The sequence below is a fragment of the Hirundo rustica genome, chromosome 10 (genome assembly GCF_015227805.2).
Source record: "Hirundo rustica isolate bHirRus1 chromosome 10, bHirRus1.pri.v3, whole genome shotgun sequence".
Classification (NCBI taxonomy): Eukaryota; Metazoa; Chordata; class Aves; order Passeriformes; family Hirundinidae; genus Hirundo; species Hirundo rustica.
Window position 1 is genome coordinate 5,045,826 of NC_053459.1, and position 17,669 is coordinate 5,063,494.

Consider the following 17,669-nt stretch of genomic DNA (forward strand, 5'->3'; position numbering starts at 1 on the left):
GCCTGCCGGAGCGTCGCCGCCGAGGGCGCCGGCCACGCCCCAACCACCCCTCCGGGGTGACTTCCTCCCGAACGGCCAATCAGCGAGCGCTTTGCTTTTTCCCGCCCCCGCGCTTTCGGTCGCAGCCAATGGGCAGCGGCTCCTGGCGGGAGGGGCGGGCCGTCTCTATGGTGCCCGCGGCGGAAGCCGGAAGCGGCGGCGGCGGCGATGGCGGCGGCGGGGCCGGTGCGGCTGTGGGTGCGCACGGAGCCGTTCCTGGTGGGAGCGCTCCCGGCCCCGCCGCCCGCCCGCCTCACCCCGCACTACCTTCGCAAGGCGGCCGCCTACGCCCGCGCGCGGGCGGACCAGGGCTGCTTCCCGCGGCTGCGCTGGCCCTGCTGGCGGCACATCGCCTGCGGGAAGCTGCAGCTGAGCCGCGAGACCGCCTGGCTTTACTTCGAGCTCTTCCGCGGCCTCCTCGGGCCCGCCCCGCCGCTCCGACTGCGCTGGGCCGACGCTGAGGCGGCGTGCGCCAGCGCCGAGGAGCTGGAGCGGGAGCGGAGCAAGGCAAGAGCCCGGACCCGGCCTAAGGCAGGGGGAGCCCCGACCCCGCCTGAAGGGGAGCCCGGCCCCGCCTGACTCTGCTCTGTCTCTCCCGTGCTCTCCAGCTCTCCGTGGACACTCTGCAGTTCCTGCTCTTCCTGTACGTGCAGCAGCTCCACAAGGTTTCCCTGCGGCGGTCGCTGCTCGGGGACGAGTGGCCCAGCCCCAGGACCAAGTCTCCCAGCCTGACTGGGAAATCGGCCGGCGGCAACAAGGTACTGCTGCCTGTGGGATTCACCCTCTGCGGGAGCTCCTTCTCTCTGAGGAGCTGCCTTGGGGGGGGGTTGGAAAGGCGCTGGTTTGTTCCTGGGAGGGTTTCACCTCTAGCCGAGTGTAAGCAAGGGTCCAGCTGCAGAAGTCCTGTTCCATAGTAAACGAAGTGAAGTTGTGCTTTCTGCAGTTTATAAAAGGGTTTTTTAAAGTTTTCCATGAGACTTTCCCTGACTAAATATTCCTTAAGAGTCTTGGCAGGTCTTCTTTCAAGAAGCAACAGCGTTTTGCTTTATTAGTCAAGCAGGAAGCTTTCCTCGAGCTCATGGTGCCTTTCATGATCCAGTGTGGAGTTTTGCATCCCAGGGGATCCCTGACATCACATTCTGTTTCTGAGAGGGGAGTTGGTTTTTCAGCAGTAGATCAACCACGTGGAAACACTGTTTCCTTTTAAAATACTTCCAGGAATTCAGGAAGGAGTGAGTTGGATGTGTTCTGAGGGCAGCTCTGCATGGGAGAATGAATTCCAATTTGCAACTCTGCGTCAGGCCATGCAAGCCTCTGGAATTCTGGCATGGATGTGCTGCTGTAAGCAGGATGAGCTGGTGAAATGTAGCTTGGGACAGGCAGGAATCATTAAAAACAGGGGCTGGGTAACTTTATCCTGAAACGTTGAACAGAAGTGGTGAGGACAAGGTGTGATCACAGCCGTGTGTTTCTTCAGCAAAACCCAGCTTTATGAAGCTCTGCCAGAATTCCAGCCTCCTGCTTTTTAGCTGGAGCCCTTTAGAATTTGAAATAAGGATTCTTTCAGAGGGTTTGGTTTATTGGTACACTCGCTGTGGAGAAGTGACTCTCTGTTTTTTATCCTGGCACTGAATCCTGGCCCAGCTGCAGGGAACTTCCAACAGAGCAGCTCCAAGACCTTGAGTGTCAGTTATTGATTTGTTTCCTCCCTTCAGATGCCAGCAGCAGTGCCCTGGACTTGTGCAGGACTCTAGAAGAGCCTAGTGCTGCTCTCCAGAAGGAAATACTTGGTACTTGAGTTGGAATGAAATGTTTTATTTTGAGTTTTTTGGGGGGAGGGATCTTTCCAGCTTTGGGAGAGCAGAGCAGCAGGAGGGAGCAGGAATGAGCACTGTGTCTGGCCGGGTTTCCTTCCTCTAGAAGGACTCTGAGCAAGGATTTGTACATATGATGTCCATGGAGCTTCTCATCTCGGAGAACTCACCCCACCTTGTGCGTTTTCCTGCCCCTCCAGAACTGGAACGACCAGGAGCACCTTGCCTTTGTGCAGAGCCACCTCTTGGACATGTTGGAGCTGCTGCTGGAGCCAGAGCAGCTCTCAGCCTCTTCCCACTCCAGCTGCAGCAGCCTGGTGTCCTTTGAAGCCGTGTGTGCCCTCAGCTTCCTGCTGGAGGGCACCGTCAGCAATTCGGGCACCGTCCGGCCCCTCCACGAGCTGGCCCTCAGGCAGCCCTGCCACAGCCACAACGGATATTCCAAGGTGTCCAGAACCTTCTCCCTGCCCAAGCTGGAGAGCTGGCTGCGCTCCTCCCTCACTGCTAATCCCCTGGGAATGACTGTCTGCCTCAAGGCTGGGAAGAAGCTCGCCTGGGCACAGCAAGGTGGGGGAAAAATGCTGGGAAGTTGTTCTTAGAAAGACAGAGATGTGGGGGGAAATCGGGAATAGGCGGGCAAAGTGGAAGTGTATAGAAATATGCAGAAATGTGGCTAATAGAAATATATGGAAACATAGAAAAAGAAGTGTATGGAAATGTGGAAGTGTATGCCAACATACAGAAATAGATATGCAGAAGTGTGGAGAAATGGAAAAATAGAAATGTGGAAAATTAGGAATACAGAAATAAATTTAGAAATACAGAAAAATACATATAGATTAATAGTATAAATAAAATTTAGGGGACAAAACCCCCAGAAATGGCTCTTGTTGCTGACCAGGGATCTGGCAGTGGGGTGGGACCTGGTCAAGGTTTCCTTGTTTCCAATCCAGCCCCTCTCCTTCAGGGACACATCAGTGGAACCAAGGCACTTCCCCCTTAGCATAAGGAATTCAGGTCAATGTCTTGTTTCCCTGGCTGCAGGATCCCAAGAGGGGCAGTGGGTTAGGGAGGATGGGCAAGGGCTTAAGGATTGTGTCCTAGAGGGAGCATTTCCCTTTCTAAAACACACAACTCCTGCTTTAAACTTGCCCTCGGGATCTTCCTGTTAAGCTGAGTCTTGTGTTCAGGAGCAGGCTTGTGGAAGTGCACATGCTTTGCTCGGGGCTGGCTGGAGCTTGTGGGAGCTTTGGCTGCTCCTAAGTAATCTTGGAGTGGTTTTGATCCTTCAGCGTCTCCCAGTTTCTGAAATTTCTGGTGCCTCGTGCTGCTGGAGGTGTCAGGGATGGTGTGACTGGTGTGGGAAGTACCGTCCTCGAACTTTGGGGCCGATTGTTTTCCCGAGGGATTGCTGGACCCAGAACTGTCGTGGGCTCTGTTTTGCAGTGGAAGGAACCACCAGGAGAGCCAAGATTGCCTGCAGTGCCCGGGTGGTGCCGGAGGTGTCCCCCATGGTGATCATGAGCCAGGTGTACAGGCAGACCCTAGCCAAGAGCTCGGACACTCTGGTGGGGGCTCACATCAGAATCCATCGCTGCAACGAGTCCTTCATTTACCTCCTGTCCCCTCTGCGGTGAGTTTGGCTCTCCTGGGACGCAGCTGGACTCCTGGCTGACCATGAGTGTGTCCAGAAGGCCAATGGGATCCTGGGAGGCCTTAGGAAGAGCATTCCCAGCAGGTCAGGGGGTGATCCTGCCCCTTTGCTCAGCCCTGGGAGGCACAGCTGGGGTGCTGTGTTCAGGCCTGGGTTCCTCAGGAGGGATGAGGAGCTCCCGGGAGGGTCCAGTGGATGGGATGGAGATGATGAAGGGACTGGAGCATCTCCTTGACAAGGAGAGGCTGAGGGAGCTGGGCCTGGATAGTCTGGAGAAGACCAGACTGAGAGAGGATCCCATCAGTCCACACAGAGATCTCCAGGGGGTGCCAGAGCGTGGTGCCAGGCTTCGCTCAGAGGTGCCAGTGACGGGATAAGGAACAGTGGCCATAAACTAAAACACAACAAGTTTCACCTGAACATGAGGAAGAACTTCCTTCCATTGAGGGTGGCAGAGCGCTGCAGCAGCTGCCCAGGGAGGACATGGAGTCTCCCTCTCTGGAGACATTCCAAACCCAGCTGGACACATTCCTGTGTCAACTGCTGCAGGTGTCCCTGCCTTGGACTAGATGGAGACTCCTTCCAACCCTAATGGTTCTGTATTTCTCTGGCAGGTCCGTGACCATCGAGAAGTGCCGGGACAGCACCTTTGTCCTGGGCCCCGTGGAGACGTCAGTCCACGTCCAGAGCTGTGACGGCGTCAAGGTCATCGTGGTTTGCCATCGCTTGTCCCTTTCGTCCACCACCGGCTGCACTTTCCACACTCTGACACCCACGCAGCCCCTCATCCTCTCGGGGAACCAGGCAGTCAGCTTTGCCCCTTTCCACACCCATTACCCCATGCTGGAAGACCACATGGCTCAGGTGGGCTTGGCCACTCTGCCAAACTACTGGAACAGCCCCATGCTGGTGTGCAAGGAGAGCAGTGACACGGGCGTCTTCCGGCTCCTGCCCCCCTCAGACTTCTACGCCTTTGTCATTCCCTTTGAGATGGAAGGAGACACCACGGAGACCCCGGGGGGCCTTCCCCAGGAGTACCAGGAGGTGCTGAGCCAGCGGGAGCAGAAGGTCCAGGTGTGGCAGCGCATGGTGAAGGAGGCAGGGCTGACCAGGTGGGTGTCCCCAGGAAGGGCAGAGCTCGGCCACGTGGACAGAGCGTTGTTTGATGGGGCTCCACAGAAATCCTTGGAGGATGGGGTGGGTCATGTGAGCCATGTCTTGCAGGCATGAGCATTAATAATTAACAATGCTGGGATTCTGCTTGGTAAGGTGGGAAGAGTAATGCTCACAGGCATAGCTCGGCGTTGTAGAATCCCAAAATGCTTCGGGTTGGAAGGGACCTTAAAGCTCATCCTGTTCCACCCCTTGCTGTGGAACACCTTCCACTAGCCCAGGCTGCTCCAAGCCCTGTCCAACCTGGACATCCCTTGAACAGTTCAGGGATGGGGCAGCCACAGCTTCTCTGAGCAACCTGTCCCAGGGCTTCACCACCCTCACAAGGAAGAATTCCTTCCCAATATCCCATCTAACCCTGCCCTCCGGCAGTGGGAAGCCATTCCCTATGTCCTGTTGCTCCAATCCCTTCTCCAAAGTCCCTCTCCAGCTCTCCTGGAGCCCCTCAGGCACTGGAAGGGGCTCTGAGCTCTCCCTGGAGCCTTCTCTTCTCCAGATGAGCACTTCCAGCTCTTCCAGCCTGGCTCCAGAGCAGAGGGGATCCAGCCCCTGGAACACCTCCATGGCCTCCTCTGGATTCCACAGTGGCACACCCTTGCTGTGCTGGGTACCCCAGAGCTGAAGGCTCCAAGTGGAGTGCAGGGGGACAATCCCCTCCCGTGCTCCACGCTGCTTTTTCCAGCTTGTGAGACTCCAGGAAAAGCATTCCCGGATTCTGCCGAGGTGAGGGATCCGCCCCGGCAGCGGATTGGGCCGGGGCTGGGTGTGCACCCTGAGCTGCCTGGGGTCCCTCTTAGCCCAGCCTTCGCCTTGGGGTTGAAGCTGTGAATGACTGTCCCAGCCCTTGGTGAGGTGAGCTGGGAATGTGCCAGTGGATCACTGCAGCAGATCATCTTGTGGGCAGGAGCTTTTAAATTCCTCTGGCGCAGATCACATGGAATCCTCTGCTCAGCTTCCTTGGCAAGCACAGAGTGGGATAAAACCCCATTTCAAACATCTGTTGTTCTCTCAGGGCTGCTGCTTCCCACCACAGTTTTGGGGAGGTGTTTGGCCTGTCAAAACCTTCCTGTGAAAGAAAGAAGTGTGAGGAAATAGGGATGATGTGCTTAGATTTGCCATCGTCTGCTGCAGTCACAGGAGGCAAGAGCTCGCTGCTTATTCCATAAAAGGGAGGAAACTCTGGCAAGTTTAGAAGCTTGTCGAAAAGAAACTGGGCAGCTGACAGTGGGAAATGTCTGTTGTCTCCTGCAGGCAGGGAAACAAGAAGGGAGACAAGCAGGAAGCTTAGAGCAAACAGGATATCAGGCTTGTAGAAAGAAAAAAGCTGCTGCGTTCAAGCGGGGAGGTGAAAGAGAGTGTTAGAAATAAGAAGACATCTTTCAAGAAGTTGAAGTTGTCTGATTGAGGAAAGTGGGGCAAAAAAAGAATGTAAATCCTGCCAGGCTGAAAGTAAAACCCCCGTAAGACGGGACCAAGAAGACAGCTTGAGGAACAACTTGCAAAAGCATAAAATCCTGTTTATTCATTTTCTGAGCGTATCAGACAGAAAGTCTGTCAGGGTCAGTAGCAGATCAAGGCAGAGAAAAAGCTCTTGGAGAAGTTAAATCCACGAAGGAAGAAAGAAGTGGCTGCCTTTGCGTTCACTGGGGAGGAATTTGGCTTAGTTTGTGTCCCAGAACCCTGCTTTTTGGGGAATGGCTCAAATGGAAGAGAACATACAGACAGCAGCCTTAACTTGGATAAAGGACGTGGATACATGGAGCCTGTCTGAGGCTGAGTGGGACAAAACTGAATAGAATGGCCTGAATTAAAGACCCAACCAGATTCTACCCCCTGCCATGGGCAGGGACACCTTCCACAAGTCTGGCCTGGCTTTGGACACTTCCAGGGATGGGGCAGCCACAGCTTCTCTGGGCGCCCTGTGCCAGGGCCTCACCACCCTCACAGGGAAGAATTTCCTTCCCAGTATCCCATCTGACCCTGCTCTCTGGCAGTGGGAAGCCATTCCCCTTGTGCTGTCACTTCAGGCTCTTGGAAAGAGTCTCTCCATGTTTCTTGTAGCTCCTTCAGGTACTGGAAGGCCACCATGATTTCACCCTGGAACTTCTCTCAAATCTCTCAGCCTTTCCTTGGAGGAGGGATGCTCCATCCCTCTGATCACCTTTGTGGTCTCTTCTGGAGCTGGTTTCCTGGTTTTCCCAGTACAGAATGGGGTCAGCACATCAAATTAGGAATGGGTTCAAAGCAAAACCACAAAAAAAAATCTCCAGAATATTGAAAAATGTTTATGTTTCATTGGTGTTCAGAAATTAATAGTGTAAACTCCTTGAAAAAGTCCATCAGGAGCTACTCAACACCTGTGCCACCTTTGGCTTAAGCAATTCTAGCTGTGAGCTGATCCCAGAGGACTGGCATGCTGTTCTGGAGATGCTTTTGGGCATCTGACCAGTGCCAGGTAGCTTGAGCTGAATGGCCCACCCTCTTACTGCTGGGCTTGACAAGAACACCCCAAAAGTTCATAATGAGCAGCGAGAATGATGTGAGGTGTGTTTATAGGTGCATTTTTTCCCTCATCTCCATCCTCTCCGGTGCTGTCAGAACAGAATTTTGTATCCTTAGTGCTTAAGCACTGGTTGCTAATCTCAGTTTTCTCCCTTTTCAGACAGTTTTTCAGCTGTGCCCTGAGGGTAAAGTGAGGCAGCCCCGGAGCAGGGTGGTTGTGGTGGTGGGATGGGGGATTTTGTATGACTTTTCCAGCTCCACCAGGTTCTGCCTTTGGGGTTCATTATCATCACATTCATTTGGTAAAAACCTTTTCTGGTTCTCTCTGCAAGGTTCAGGAACCAAGCCCGGCTCTTCCTGGTACATCTGGAGGCTTGTTTGGACAGTGGAGACGTGGTAGAAGTATCATACTGTAAATAAATGGGATTTTACCATATTTCCCTGCTGATTTTTCTGTTTCAGGGAGCAGAGGAAACAGTTCCAGGCGTTGGTAGAAAACAAGTTCTATGAGTGGCTGGTCCAGACGGGGAACAGGCAGCAGCTGGACAGCCTGGTCCCTCCTGCTGTGGGCTCCAAGCAGGCAGCAGGATAACATTCCTGGGCAGGATAACATCCCTGGGCAGCAGGAGGAAAGGGAGGTGAGTAAAAGGCCTCCTTCTCTTGATTCTTGTGTCCCGTGTTTGTGTGCTCAGCCAAGGCAGAGGTAGGAAAAGCAGGAGTCTGTTGAGTGAATGTTCTCCCAAGAGCCCAGCAGCTGGGTTTAGTTCTTACTTTCCTGTCAAAACCCATTTTCAGCTGAAATCTGTGTCCTCAGCATTGCCTTGTTGTCAAGTTTGATTTACTGGAGGCATCTGTAAGGCAGGTGCACTTAATGTGATACAAAACTGATTGGAATAGCTGCTCTTTCAAATGAACTCTGTGGATTGATGTCAACCCGTCTCACTTTTTGCTAAAGAGAGTTGGGTGAGGCTTTGGGTCGTTCTTTCAGTGAGACTTTGGATAATTCTCACTTCTCCCAAGCAGAAGTTGTTTAGGAGCTGGAGACCTGCCCTTATTGTGCTGTTCTGCCATGGCATGTTTCAAACCATTAGAAAACGGTTTTAATTTTGATTTAGCCTCTTGAATTCCTTTTTCTTTGCTGGTGTTAGAAGCAAAATTGTCTCCTTTGATTTTGTTCCAGAGCTCTGTGAACAGGCAGCGATCCGCTCAGCCCAGTTCTCATTAAAACTTTGTGGCCATCCCGCCTGCACCCACTGGATGTGACACCCTGGTGTGGATTGGACTGCACTGCTGCAATCCAGGAATGTGCTGTAGCCATGCTGCTGGCCCTGGGGGAAGATGAAGTGTGCCTTGTTGCAGAGCTGTCACCGCAGTCAGTGTGTCCATGGTGAGCAGGTGTCCAGCACACCAGGTTTCCTGGGACAAAGCTGGATGCGGGCCCTGGGCATCACCTGCGTCCTCATGGTACAAACCAGCTGTGCTGTTTTTATAAATGTGATGAAAAAGTGTTCAAGTTTTTTATGAACAGAATCCAGTAGGTTTTTTATATGAAGATGGCACTTTTGTGAAGATGAATTTTTGTATGTGGTTGCATTGTTTTGGCAAATGTCAATAAACCGGTGTTGTTGGATAAACCTGGCACATGTCCTAGGGAAGGGGTTTTACCTGTGCAGTTGGTCTTAGAGGGACACAGCATCTTTCATCTTAATGAAATGTGAACCTGTCAGAGAGAGAAACTGCTAATTTATGAGGAAAGTGGGGCAAAAAACAAACGTCACTCCTGCCAGGCTGAAAGTAAAACTCCTGTAAAATTCAGCCATGGAGCCGAAGGTTTTGAAGGCTGCCCTGGCACAAGGTTTTGATACCAGCCCCATTCCTATCTCTCATATTTTCATAAAGATTATCAGCTTGAATAAGCACCATTCTCCTGTGCTGGTGGGGTGTGTTTTGGGGAGATGTGCTCATAGCTGAGCACTTAAATAAGCTTGGAAAATAGGCAAAGGCATTGCATGGATGAGTGGAGGCAGCAGCTGGTGGTGCCTTGGGAAGAGCTATCCAAGCTGGGAGTGAGGGGCAAGGCACAGTGCTCTGGAGTGCACAGCCTCAGAATTCCTCTGAAGGTCTCCCTTGGCTCCTGGGCAGGCAGATGAGGTGAGTTTATCTTATTTATTTATGAAAGATGAATTTATTGTATTTAACCAGCCTCTGAAGGAGGGATGTGCGAAGCGACCGCAGCTTTGAGCTGTGAACCTGCTGACAGAATCCAGCTTGTGCTTGAACTCTGATCTTCAGGAATTAAAAACTAAATCAATCCAAGTGGCCTCAGTGAGGGCAGCAGCTGTGGGGTGATTCAAGGCTCCTAAAATGGGAAGAGGAGCAGCTGCTGATTGTGTGTGCCCCGGGCTCTCCCATCTGCCTGCTTTTACAGAGCTGCTGTTGCGAGAGTGCTTGTCCTGACAGATTTGAAAGAGGGGCTGCGTGTTTCGGGCGCTGCTGTGCCAAATTCGTGTCCCTTTGTCTCGCTAAGCCTTCGGGCTGGGGCACTGAATAGCTGCAGAGGTGGTTTTTCATAATGCACTGGGGGGGGGGGTGTGGATGTGGAAGCCTCTGATCCTCGGCCTCCCCCTCCCAGGGCCGGAGCGTGGCCCAAGGAAAAACTCCTGTGCTCCAACCTCAGGTGCTGGGCTGAGGGTTGGGAGTTGAATTTGTGACACTTGCAGGGACAACCAGGAACCTGGGCATGGTTTGATGTGTGAAATCACTGGCTTTGTGGGGAGCGGGGAGGTGGCCGCACATCCTTCTTCCCCTCCATGGCAGGAGGTGTTTGGAGCAGTGTGGCTCCAGCCGAGGGTGTCCCAGGAAAATCTGGGGCCTCTTTGCTGCACAGATGTTTCCACTGAGAGCTTTCAATGCAGAGCTGGTCTTCGCAAGCCTCTGGTGTTGGCTCTGAGCACTTTTTAATCGTTCCTTGGCTGCATCCTCCACTGCACAGGAATGTGCCCTGATGGATATCGTGTGCCCTCCTTACAAATGGGGTGGGTCTCTAAGAGCCAGCGAGGATTCCTTCTTGTTTAACAAGCTTGGAAAGGAGGGAGCAGCCAAATTACCACCCATCCTCCCGGACTTGGCAGGGGGCTGCGTGTTTTGAGTGCATTTGGCAGAGTTTTGGTGTTCTGACTCAGCAAATGGTAACAAAGGGAGGATGGCGAAGCCTTCCTTTATTCCATAATCCTGTTTGCTTTTCTGGAAATCGGCTATAGCCTCAGAATCACTGACTCAATTTTTGGATCCTATTCTCATGACAAAGCGGCTGTCTGGTTTAAAACAAGCCCGTTATAAAAAGGGCACCTCGGATCCTGGCTGTTTGTAACAGCTGCTGACGTTCCTCCGGCACAGGGGAGCTTGGCTGGAACGGAAAATGTCCAGAGCTGGAACCAAGGTAAGTTTATTTGCAGTGTATCCATGATTTTGGCTAAAAGTGCAGAATTTTGCAGGGAGAAACTTTGTTTTCTTTGTTCTGCTGACAGCTTCCCCCTCTGTCAGCCTGTGGGCAGGGGGAGATGCTTGAAATCCCTCCTCACGTGGAGGGAAGATGAAGCTGAGCCCTCCCAAGTATTTTCCCAGATTTTGGCTGGTTCCTCTAGGTGTGGCTCTGCCAGAGGATGGAGTCAAGCGCAGTGACCGGTGAGGAGGCATTTTGAAATGGTTCTGAATCAGCAGGATCTGATGCCTTGTAAATTGGGGGTGGGGGGGCTGTGCCAGCCGGGAATCACTGCGCTTGCAGAGCAGAGTCTCATGGAAGGCTCCTTTGGAGCCTTGGGAGAGCCTGACTCCCAGTGCCAGCGGAGCTGCCACGTCCCTTTTCCGTGGTGGAGCAGAGGCTGTGCTGCGACAGAAGGTCTCCTGGACCATGGCCGTGGCACTGAAGGGAATTGTGTTCCCTGAGAGATGCACACCGCCCTTGGGATCCTGGGGCAATCGGCAGGGAGGAGCTGGCGTTGGAGAAGGAGGTAGGTTGGGAAGCTCAGCTTCAGCTGGAGTGATGTCTCAGGTGGGGATCCAGCTCCTCAGGCTTGGGTTTAGCAGAGCTGAGCTGGCTGATCCTGCAGAACTTGGACTGGGACTGTGCAGGGAGAAACAGCTGGGAAAGGAACGGAGGGTGAGGACTTGGGCCAGTGTCCCCTATGGAATGTCAAACACTGGTAGGAGGCTGCAGGAAGAACTGCATCTCTGTTTAACTTTTGGGCTGGATTCCTTTCAGCCTCTGGAGGCTGTGAGACCCGAGGGGCTCTGGAAGCACAGTGGGTTTGGAGGCACTGGGCAATGCCATGGAAGATCCCGTGTTGGCTTTTCCATGTCCTTCAGCTCTGTTGCTCTCAGGGGTTGGGCTGTTGGTCTGGGAAGCCGAGGAGGGTGTGCTGGTGGCTCCCAGATCCCAGGGTGCAAACTTTCTCTACCTGAGCCTAAAAAAGGTGCTGGGGAACTGCAACTGCTCCATCCTTGAGTCTCCTGTCAGCTTGGAAATCCTTGAGCACATTCTGCCTTTCCCCTGCCGAATGCCGTGTCCCCTCCGAGTGTACCACAGGAATTAATGGAATATGTGCTGCTGAGGGGCAGCAAGATGGCCAGGAGAAATTCTCTCCTATTTTTCTGTGCTGTGCTCTTGTTTAGCACATTCCAGGGAGAAGAAAAGGGCAAAGTAGGGAATTAAACACCATTTCTCACAACCCTGGAGAGTGATCTGCCCTGGAAAGGGATCACTGCTGGCAGAGGAGGCACTACTGGATATTTTTATGAGTTTTCTTCTAGCTAAGCTACTGTTGAAAATAAATATGTGATTAACTCGGGTGAGGTGACCAAAGCGAGAGTTTCACATTCCTGCAAGGAATATCTGCTCTGGCAAACGTGGTGTGTGCCTGGTAACCCCCAAAAGACAATGTTTGGGCAGGGAGAGGTTAACAGGAGAGTGCTGGGAGCAAAGCTCCTGGAGGATTTGGCTGAAGGAAGGCAATTTCCCTGCGAGTGAGAGGGGACAGAAACAAAGCTATAAATCTGGAATTGGAACCTGTAATTCACCAGTAGTTATTCAATGGGTGAAAACATCAACCTGCTCTGTTGGTGCACGAATCCATGAAGGAAAGCTGGGAAGTGAAGGTCAGAAATGAGCTGAGGGTGTGTCTGAAGGGCTGTGCCGGAGGACGGGTGGGCAGGATCCCTTAAATTCTGAGGTTAAACCAAGGAGCAGCACTTTGGTTGGACACAGTTCTGTAGGAACAGCCATATCCTTAACGTGCCTTTGGTTTCTTCGGCTTTGTGGTTTTATAAGTACAGGAAAAATGCCCCCCTGGAAACATCAGGAAGCTTTGCCAGGCTCCGGTTTGGTTGTGTTTAGGCTGGGTGGGGAAGGAACATCGCTGAATCCCGGAATGGTTTGGGTTGGAAAGGACCTTAAAGCCCATCCAGTCCCACCCCCTGCCATGGGCAGGGACACCTTCCTCTATCCCAGGTTGCTCCAATCCCTGTCCAACCTGGCCTTGAATCCTTCCAGGTTCCCTCTGCCCAGAAAGCAGACCCACATTGGGCAGAGCTCATCATCAGCCGAGTTGGACGCTCACTGAATGGACAGGAGTGGGACAGGATCAGAGCTTGGGGACGGATGTTGGAGAGAGGGATCAGCCATCCCAGCAGAGGATAATGCTGATCCGGGAATAAATTAATCCCTGCAGAGGGTTTTCCAGGGGTGCTGTGGCTTCCTTGACCACTGGCTTCAAGAAGAGGGTGGCTGGTGATGCGAGACTGCCAAACCCAGCGAGCAGAGCTTTCCGTGTTGCCTTTGAGTGTGGCTGGCAGGTTTTTTGGGTGATACCTTTAGGGACAATGCACCAGAAGCAGGATCTGGGAAAAGAAACAAGTTGTGGCTGGGAAGACCTGGCCAGCATGGTTAACTGCCCAAGAGTGGGAAAACAGGAACTGGGCATTTCAGCTCTTTCCTTTCACAGCCCTTATTCACTGCTGGAAAGGTCAGAGTGATTCCCAGCCCTCCACTGAAGGTGGGAAGAACTTGCTCAGGGTGTTAGGGGACAGGTTGTTTTGTGATGGCAGTGAAATTAAGAGAAAAATAGCATTATCCTAGTAATTGTCCAGTAACAGGCTACAAAATCAAGAGCTTGAATCCTCTGGCATGATCAGTTTGACTCCCCAGATCCCTTGGTCAGGCTGGTGGGACACGCTGACCAACCAGCTCCAGGAAAACTCCGGCTAATCTGATTTTTAGCATGAAATGATTAAAAATAAAAAGTGAGTGGGTTGTCCTGGATTTGGGTTGCAACACTGACAATGAATGATTCTTTAGAGCAGGGAGGTTACCTCGATACCAGCAGCCAAAGCACTGTGAGTGATGTACAGCAGGTGGGGTGTATCTTAATACTCAAACTATGGAAAAAAGACATGGGAAAAATGGGTTGTGGGACTCTGTATGTGGGGTGTGGCCAGAAGGATTCTCTGTAGACCATCTGGTGTCGTGAGCAAGCAAGGGATGTAGTCAAGACAAACATGATGGTTTGGGAATCCTCTTGGAGAAGAGCAAAGTTTGATGAGTGATTGTCACCTGGGAGGATCTAAAAATGGTTCTGGAGAAAGGACTGTTCTCGGGCTTGGCAATATCTCCATGAAGGGATTTTTGAGGAAAACTGGGTCTGCTCTCCAGGGCTGGCTGGGAGGGTGATGCCTCTGGTGGTAGGAATGGGATTCGCTCATCAACTCCCAAGATGATTTTAAGCCCGGTTGTGATCAAGGAATAAAGTGCTCCAGGATAAAGTGCTTTGGGGTCAGCAGCCTGGCTACAGAGCAGCTCTTGGGAAAGAAACGTGGGGATGGATCGTGAATTTGTCAGAGGTTTCGTGGACTTGCAGCAACCAGAGCAGAACAAGCCAACTGCAAATACAATCCTTGGGAATCCATAAAACTGCTACCCACCGTGCCCATGGAATGCTCCCTTAGTTTCTCCTGGCATGGGAAAACTTGTGTGGTGTCCAGCTTTGGGCAGTGGACTTTGAGAAAGGAAGCTTTGGGTTGTTTGGGTGGGAACAAGGGTGGGCTGGAAGACATGAGCTGGGAGGAAAGAGACTTCCCCACCCCTTCATCAGTAAGATCTCGCTGCAAACACTTAGTAAGCCAATATAAAGGAAATCATGGAATTGTTAAGGCTGGAAAAGCCCTCTAAAGGCATTGAGTCCAACTGCTAACACAGTGCTGCCAGGCCCACCCGTGTCCCCAGAAACCTGCTTTGTACATTCCATTGGCTTCTCCCAGCTCTCTGGCCATAATTTAGCAACTCCTGATCTAGAGGAGGTGGGAGGGAATTGTTTTGGTAGTGTTTTGCTGGAAAAGGGACAGGGGCTTCTCCGTGGGAGTGTTGGGTTGGACTGGGACAGAGCAAAGGTCTGAGAAGGGCAGAGCCCTGGTGTCAGCTGGAGGCGTTGGGCCAGACAGGTGAATTATTCTGACTGAGTGTGGTTGGTCCCGTTCCATGGCTGAACCTGATGATTTCTGATATCCCAAGGGCTCTGCCTTCAGACACTTCCTGCCGTGTTGCGCCTGGAACACGGAGACGCGCTGGATGAGGAACCTCCCCACTCTCCCCCCTCTGCTCGTTTCAGGTCACCTTCTATGAAGACAAGAACTTCCTCGGCCGCTACTACGAGTGCGACAGCGACTGCCCCGATTTCCACAACTACCTGAGCCGCTGCAACTCCATCCGCGTGGATGGAGGCACCTGGGTGGCCTACGAGAGGCCCAACTATGCCGGGAACATGTACGTGCTGACCCACGGGGAGTATCCCGACTACCACCACTGGATGGGCCTCAACGACCGCCTGGGCTCCTGCAAGTACATCCAGATCGTAGGTGTCGCCCCTCCCCGGGGGATGCTGTCATTTGCACGCATCATGGAAGGGTTTCCTGAGGGGAAACGCGGTGCCCATCTTCCTGGGGAACCACAGAGGGGGTGGCTGCGGGGGATTTGCTCTCGTGGTCCCGTTCTGGGAGCAGCCAGGTGGTTTGGTAGGGGGAGAAGGTGAATCTCTCCCACTCTGGATTGCAGGGGGGGGAAAGGGCAGATCCCTTTAAATGTGGGTGAGTTTCACCAGCATGTTCCTTTAGGGATTTCAGTGTCCAGGCAGGTTGCTCCAAAGTTTTCCTCTCATCTTTTCCCTGGTGTGTAACCAACTGATCCTAACAGGCTCAAGGCCTGTAACAGTGGAACGTCGCTTTTGCAGGAACATTTGGAGTGAGGGGCAGTTTCCTCCCTTCTGATGCAGGGAACTGAATCCGTGTCACCAAACCCCTCTGGGCATGGAGAGACCAAGCCCAGCAGCAGCCCTGGAGCGCCCAGAAACGGGAGGGATGTCTGGAGTCCTCCTTGGCCACGCTTGGAGCAGCCCGGTGCCTCCTGGTGTTAGGAGAGCACAGGAGGTGTGCTCAGTCACTCCCAACTGATGATGGCGAGAAAGGAACAGGGGGAATGATCCTTTTGGGAAGCCTGTGGGGAGGAGCATCCTTTAAAACCGGGGTGGTGGATGAAGTGTGGACTGGTGCTGCTGCTGCTGAGGTTTTGCCGGCAGCGGGGCAGACACTGGTGATCCACGGGTTGGGGCACGGCCTTGAATTCCCACTGCATGGGGCGGACCTCACAACTGAGAACGGGTTTTTCTTTTCTGCTTGGGAGTCTAAGGCCCCTCCGAGCCTGTTCTGGCTTTGAGCTGGGACTAAATCCCTTTTTCATGAGGCAGAGAGAGTTTCCATCCCGTTCAGAGCAGCGATCTGGCTCGAGACATGGAGCCACAACACGTGCGAGGCGTGAGAGCAGCACAGCTTCCTCCGCCAGGATGAAACGCGGGAGCCTTATCCTGCATATCCACCTGGTGGCTGGCTTTCCCTCCTGCCCTGGGGAGACCCCGAGACCCCGCAGAGCTCGGCTGGAGCTGGCAAGGAGGGGAAGAGGTGTCCGGGCAGCCGCAGATCAGACGCTGCCGCGGCGCCTCCGGGCCAGGAGCGTTTCCACTCGCGGTGGGAAGCAGCGCTGCCTCCGCAGCCAGGCGGCCCCGCCGGGGTCAGCAGCTCATTAAACTCCTCTCCGCCCGGGGGACAGGGGACTGGGGGGGGTCTGGCTCTCTCATGCTCACGTGGAGCACCGAGGGGTTCAAGGCAGCCCGGGATAGCGAGACCGGTGCTGCTGACTCGGCCTTATCCCTGGAGCTGCTCTGCCCGCGATGCTCTGTTAAAATTTACCCCCGCTGCTTCTCCCTGTGCTTTTGGAGGCTGACGTGAGATTTCAGCCCTGTCCTGGTGCGCTGGGGGAGGTTGGTACCTGATTTGAGGCTGGCTGTGCCCAAACTCTGCCCCCGTGTCAGAGCTGGGACGTGTCGGTGCCTCCATCCGATGCTCTGGTTGCCGACGAAGTCATCCAGAGAAGCTGTGGCTGCCCCTGGATCCCTGGCAGTGTCCAGGGACAGGCTGGACGGGGCTTAGGGGCACCTGGGATAGTGGGAGGTGTCCCTGCCCACGGCCGGGAGATAGAGCTGGATGACCTTTAAATCCCTTCCAATCCAAACCATTCCAAGGCTCTATGATTTTCTCTCCTTTTTCTTTCCACCCCCCCCTCAGCCAAGTGGAGGCCGAGGCCACATCCAGGTGTTTGAGAAGGGAGATTTCGGCGGGCAGATGTTCGAAGCCACCGAAGACTGCCCCTCCATCATGGAGGAGTGGCACATGCGGGAGGTGCACGCCTGCAGGGTGCTGGAAGGCGTCTGGGTGTTCTACGAGCACCCCAACTACCGGGGCCGGCAGTACGTGCTGCCCAAGGGGGAGTACCGCAAGCCCGTGGAGTGGGGCGCGGCCAGCCCCGCCGTCCAGTCCTTCCGCAACATCTCCGAGTGAGCCGGGCCCCTGGCCGGGCTGCCACACCCCCCCAATAAAGCAACTGAGTCGCTCAGCTCCGCCTTGTCCTGCTTATTCCTGGGGTGTGCGTGCGAGTTACCCTGCCTCGGGGGAGCTGGGGTGGAGCGGAGCCTTCTCTGAGCAGAACATCCCTCCCCGCCTGCCCCACCGTCACCCCCTTCCCCATCCCCTGCCCTCTGTCCCGCTGTTCCTTTAGGAAAAAGCCATCCCGAGTGCTGGGGACTCTGGCAGCCCGGTGTGTCAGGTGCGGGGTGTCCCCTGTAGGTGTGAGCCAAGGGACGCAGCCGCTTGAGCTGGGGCTGGGCACCGCCTGGAGCCGGGGAGCTGGAAGCAGGAGAGCAGGCTGGATGCGGGATAGAGGCAGCGAGTGCCCCTGGGAGCTGCCCTGGCGTGGGAGGTGGCTGCTGAGTGATCCTGAAGGGCAGCAAGGACACCTGAGATGTGCAGGGAGCAGAGGGGGTCCCAGTTAGCCCAGTTTGCCACCAGGAACATCCCGTTCTGCCCGGAGCTGCCGGAGCAGAGGCAGGTCC

At 54.0% G+C, this 17,669-nt stretch overlaps 2 protein-coding genes across 2 annotated transcripts; both read left to right on the forward strand.

Moving 5' to 3' along the window:
• The first annotated feature begins 207 nt into the window (after nucleotides 1-207).
• Nucleotides 208-8,816, forward strand: TBCCD1 (TBCC domain containing 1). The gene is made up of 7 exons (XM_040074818.1): nucleotides 208-546; nucleotides 648-797; nucleotides 2,054-2,420; nucleotides 3,300-3,486; nucleotides 4,122-4,619; nucleotides 7,645-7,820; nucleotides 8,363-8,816. The coding sequence occupies exons 1-6, from the start codon at nucleotides 208-210 to the stop codon at nucleotides 7,772-7,774; spliced, it is 1,671 nt and encodes a 556-aa protein (XP_039930752.1). The 3' UTR covers nucleotides 7,775-7,820; nucleotides 8,363-8,816.
• Nucleotides 8,817-10,435: 1,619 nt separating this feature from the next.
• On the forward strand, nucleotides 10,436-17,118 carry CRYGS (crystallin gamma S). The gene is made up of 3 exons (XM_040074485.1): nucleotides 10,436-10,621; nucleotides 14,841-15,083; nucleotides 16,846-17,118. The coding sequence occupies exons 1-3, from the start codon at nucleotides 10,601-10,603 to the stop codon at nucleotides 17,116-17,118; spliced, it is 537 nt and encodes a 178-aa protein (XP_039930419.1). The 5' UTR covers nucleotides 10,436-10,600.
• Nucleotides 17,119-17,669: the final 551 nt, after the last annotated feature.

What these genes read in the sequence shown, in the direction of transcription:
- TBCCD1 (XM_040074818.1), top strand. Translation starts at nt 208, where the DNA reads ATGGCGGCGGCGGGGCCGGTGCGGCTGTGGGTGCGCACGGAGCCGTTC. An exon ending in AATCGGCCGGCGGCAACAAG is followed by an intron (nt 798 to 2,053) that starts GTACTGCTGCCT and finishes CTGCCCCTCCAG; the next exon opens with AACTGGAACGACCAGGAGCA. An exon ending in GCTCGCCTGGGCACAGCAAG is followed by an intron (nt 2,421 to 3,299) that starts GTGGGGGAAAAA and finishes TCTGTTTTGCAG; the next exon opens with TGGAAGGAACCACCAGGAGA.
- CRYGS (XM_040074485.1), top strand. Translation starts at nt 10,601, where the DNA reads ATGTCCAGAGCTGGAACCAAG. An exon ending in TGTCCAGAGCTGGAACCAAG is followed by an intron (nt 10,622 to 14,840) that starts GTAAGTTTATTT and finishes TGCTCGTTTCAG; the next exon opens with GTCACCTTCTATGAAGACAA. An exon ending in CCTGCAAGTACATCCAGATC is followed by an intron (nt 15,084 to 16,845) that starts GTAGGTGTCGCC and finishes CCCCCCCCTCAG; the next exon opens with CCAAGTGGAGGCCGAGGCCA.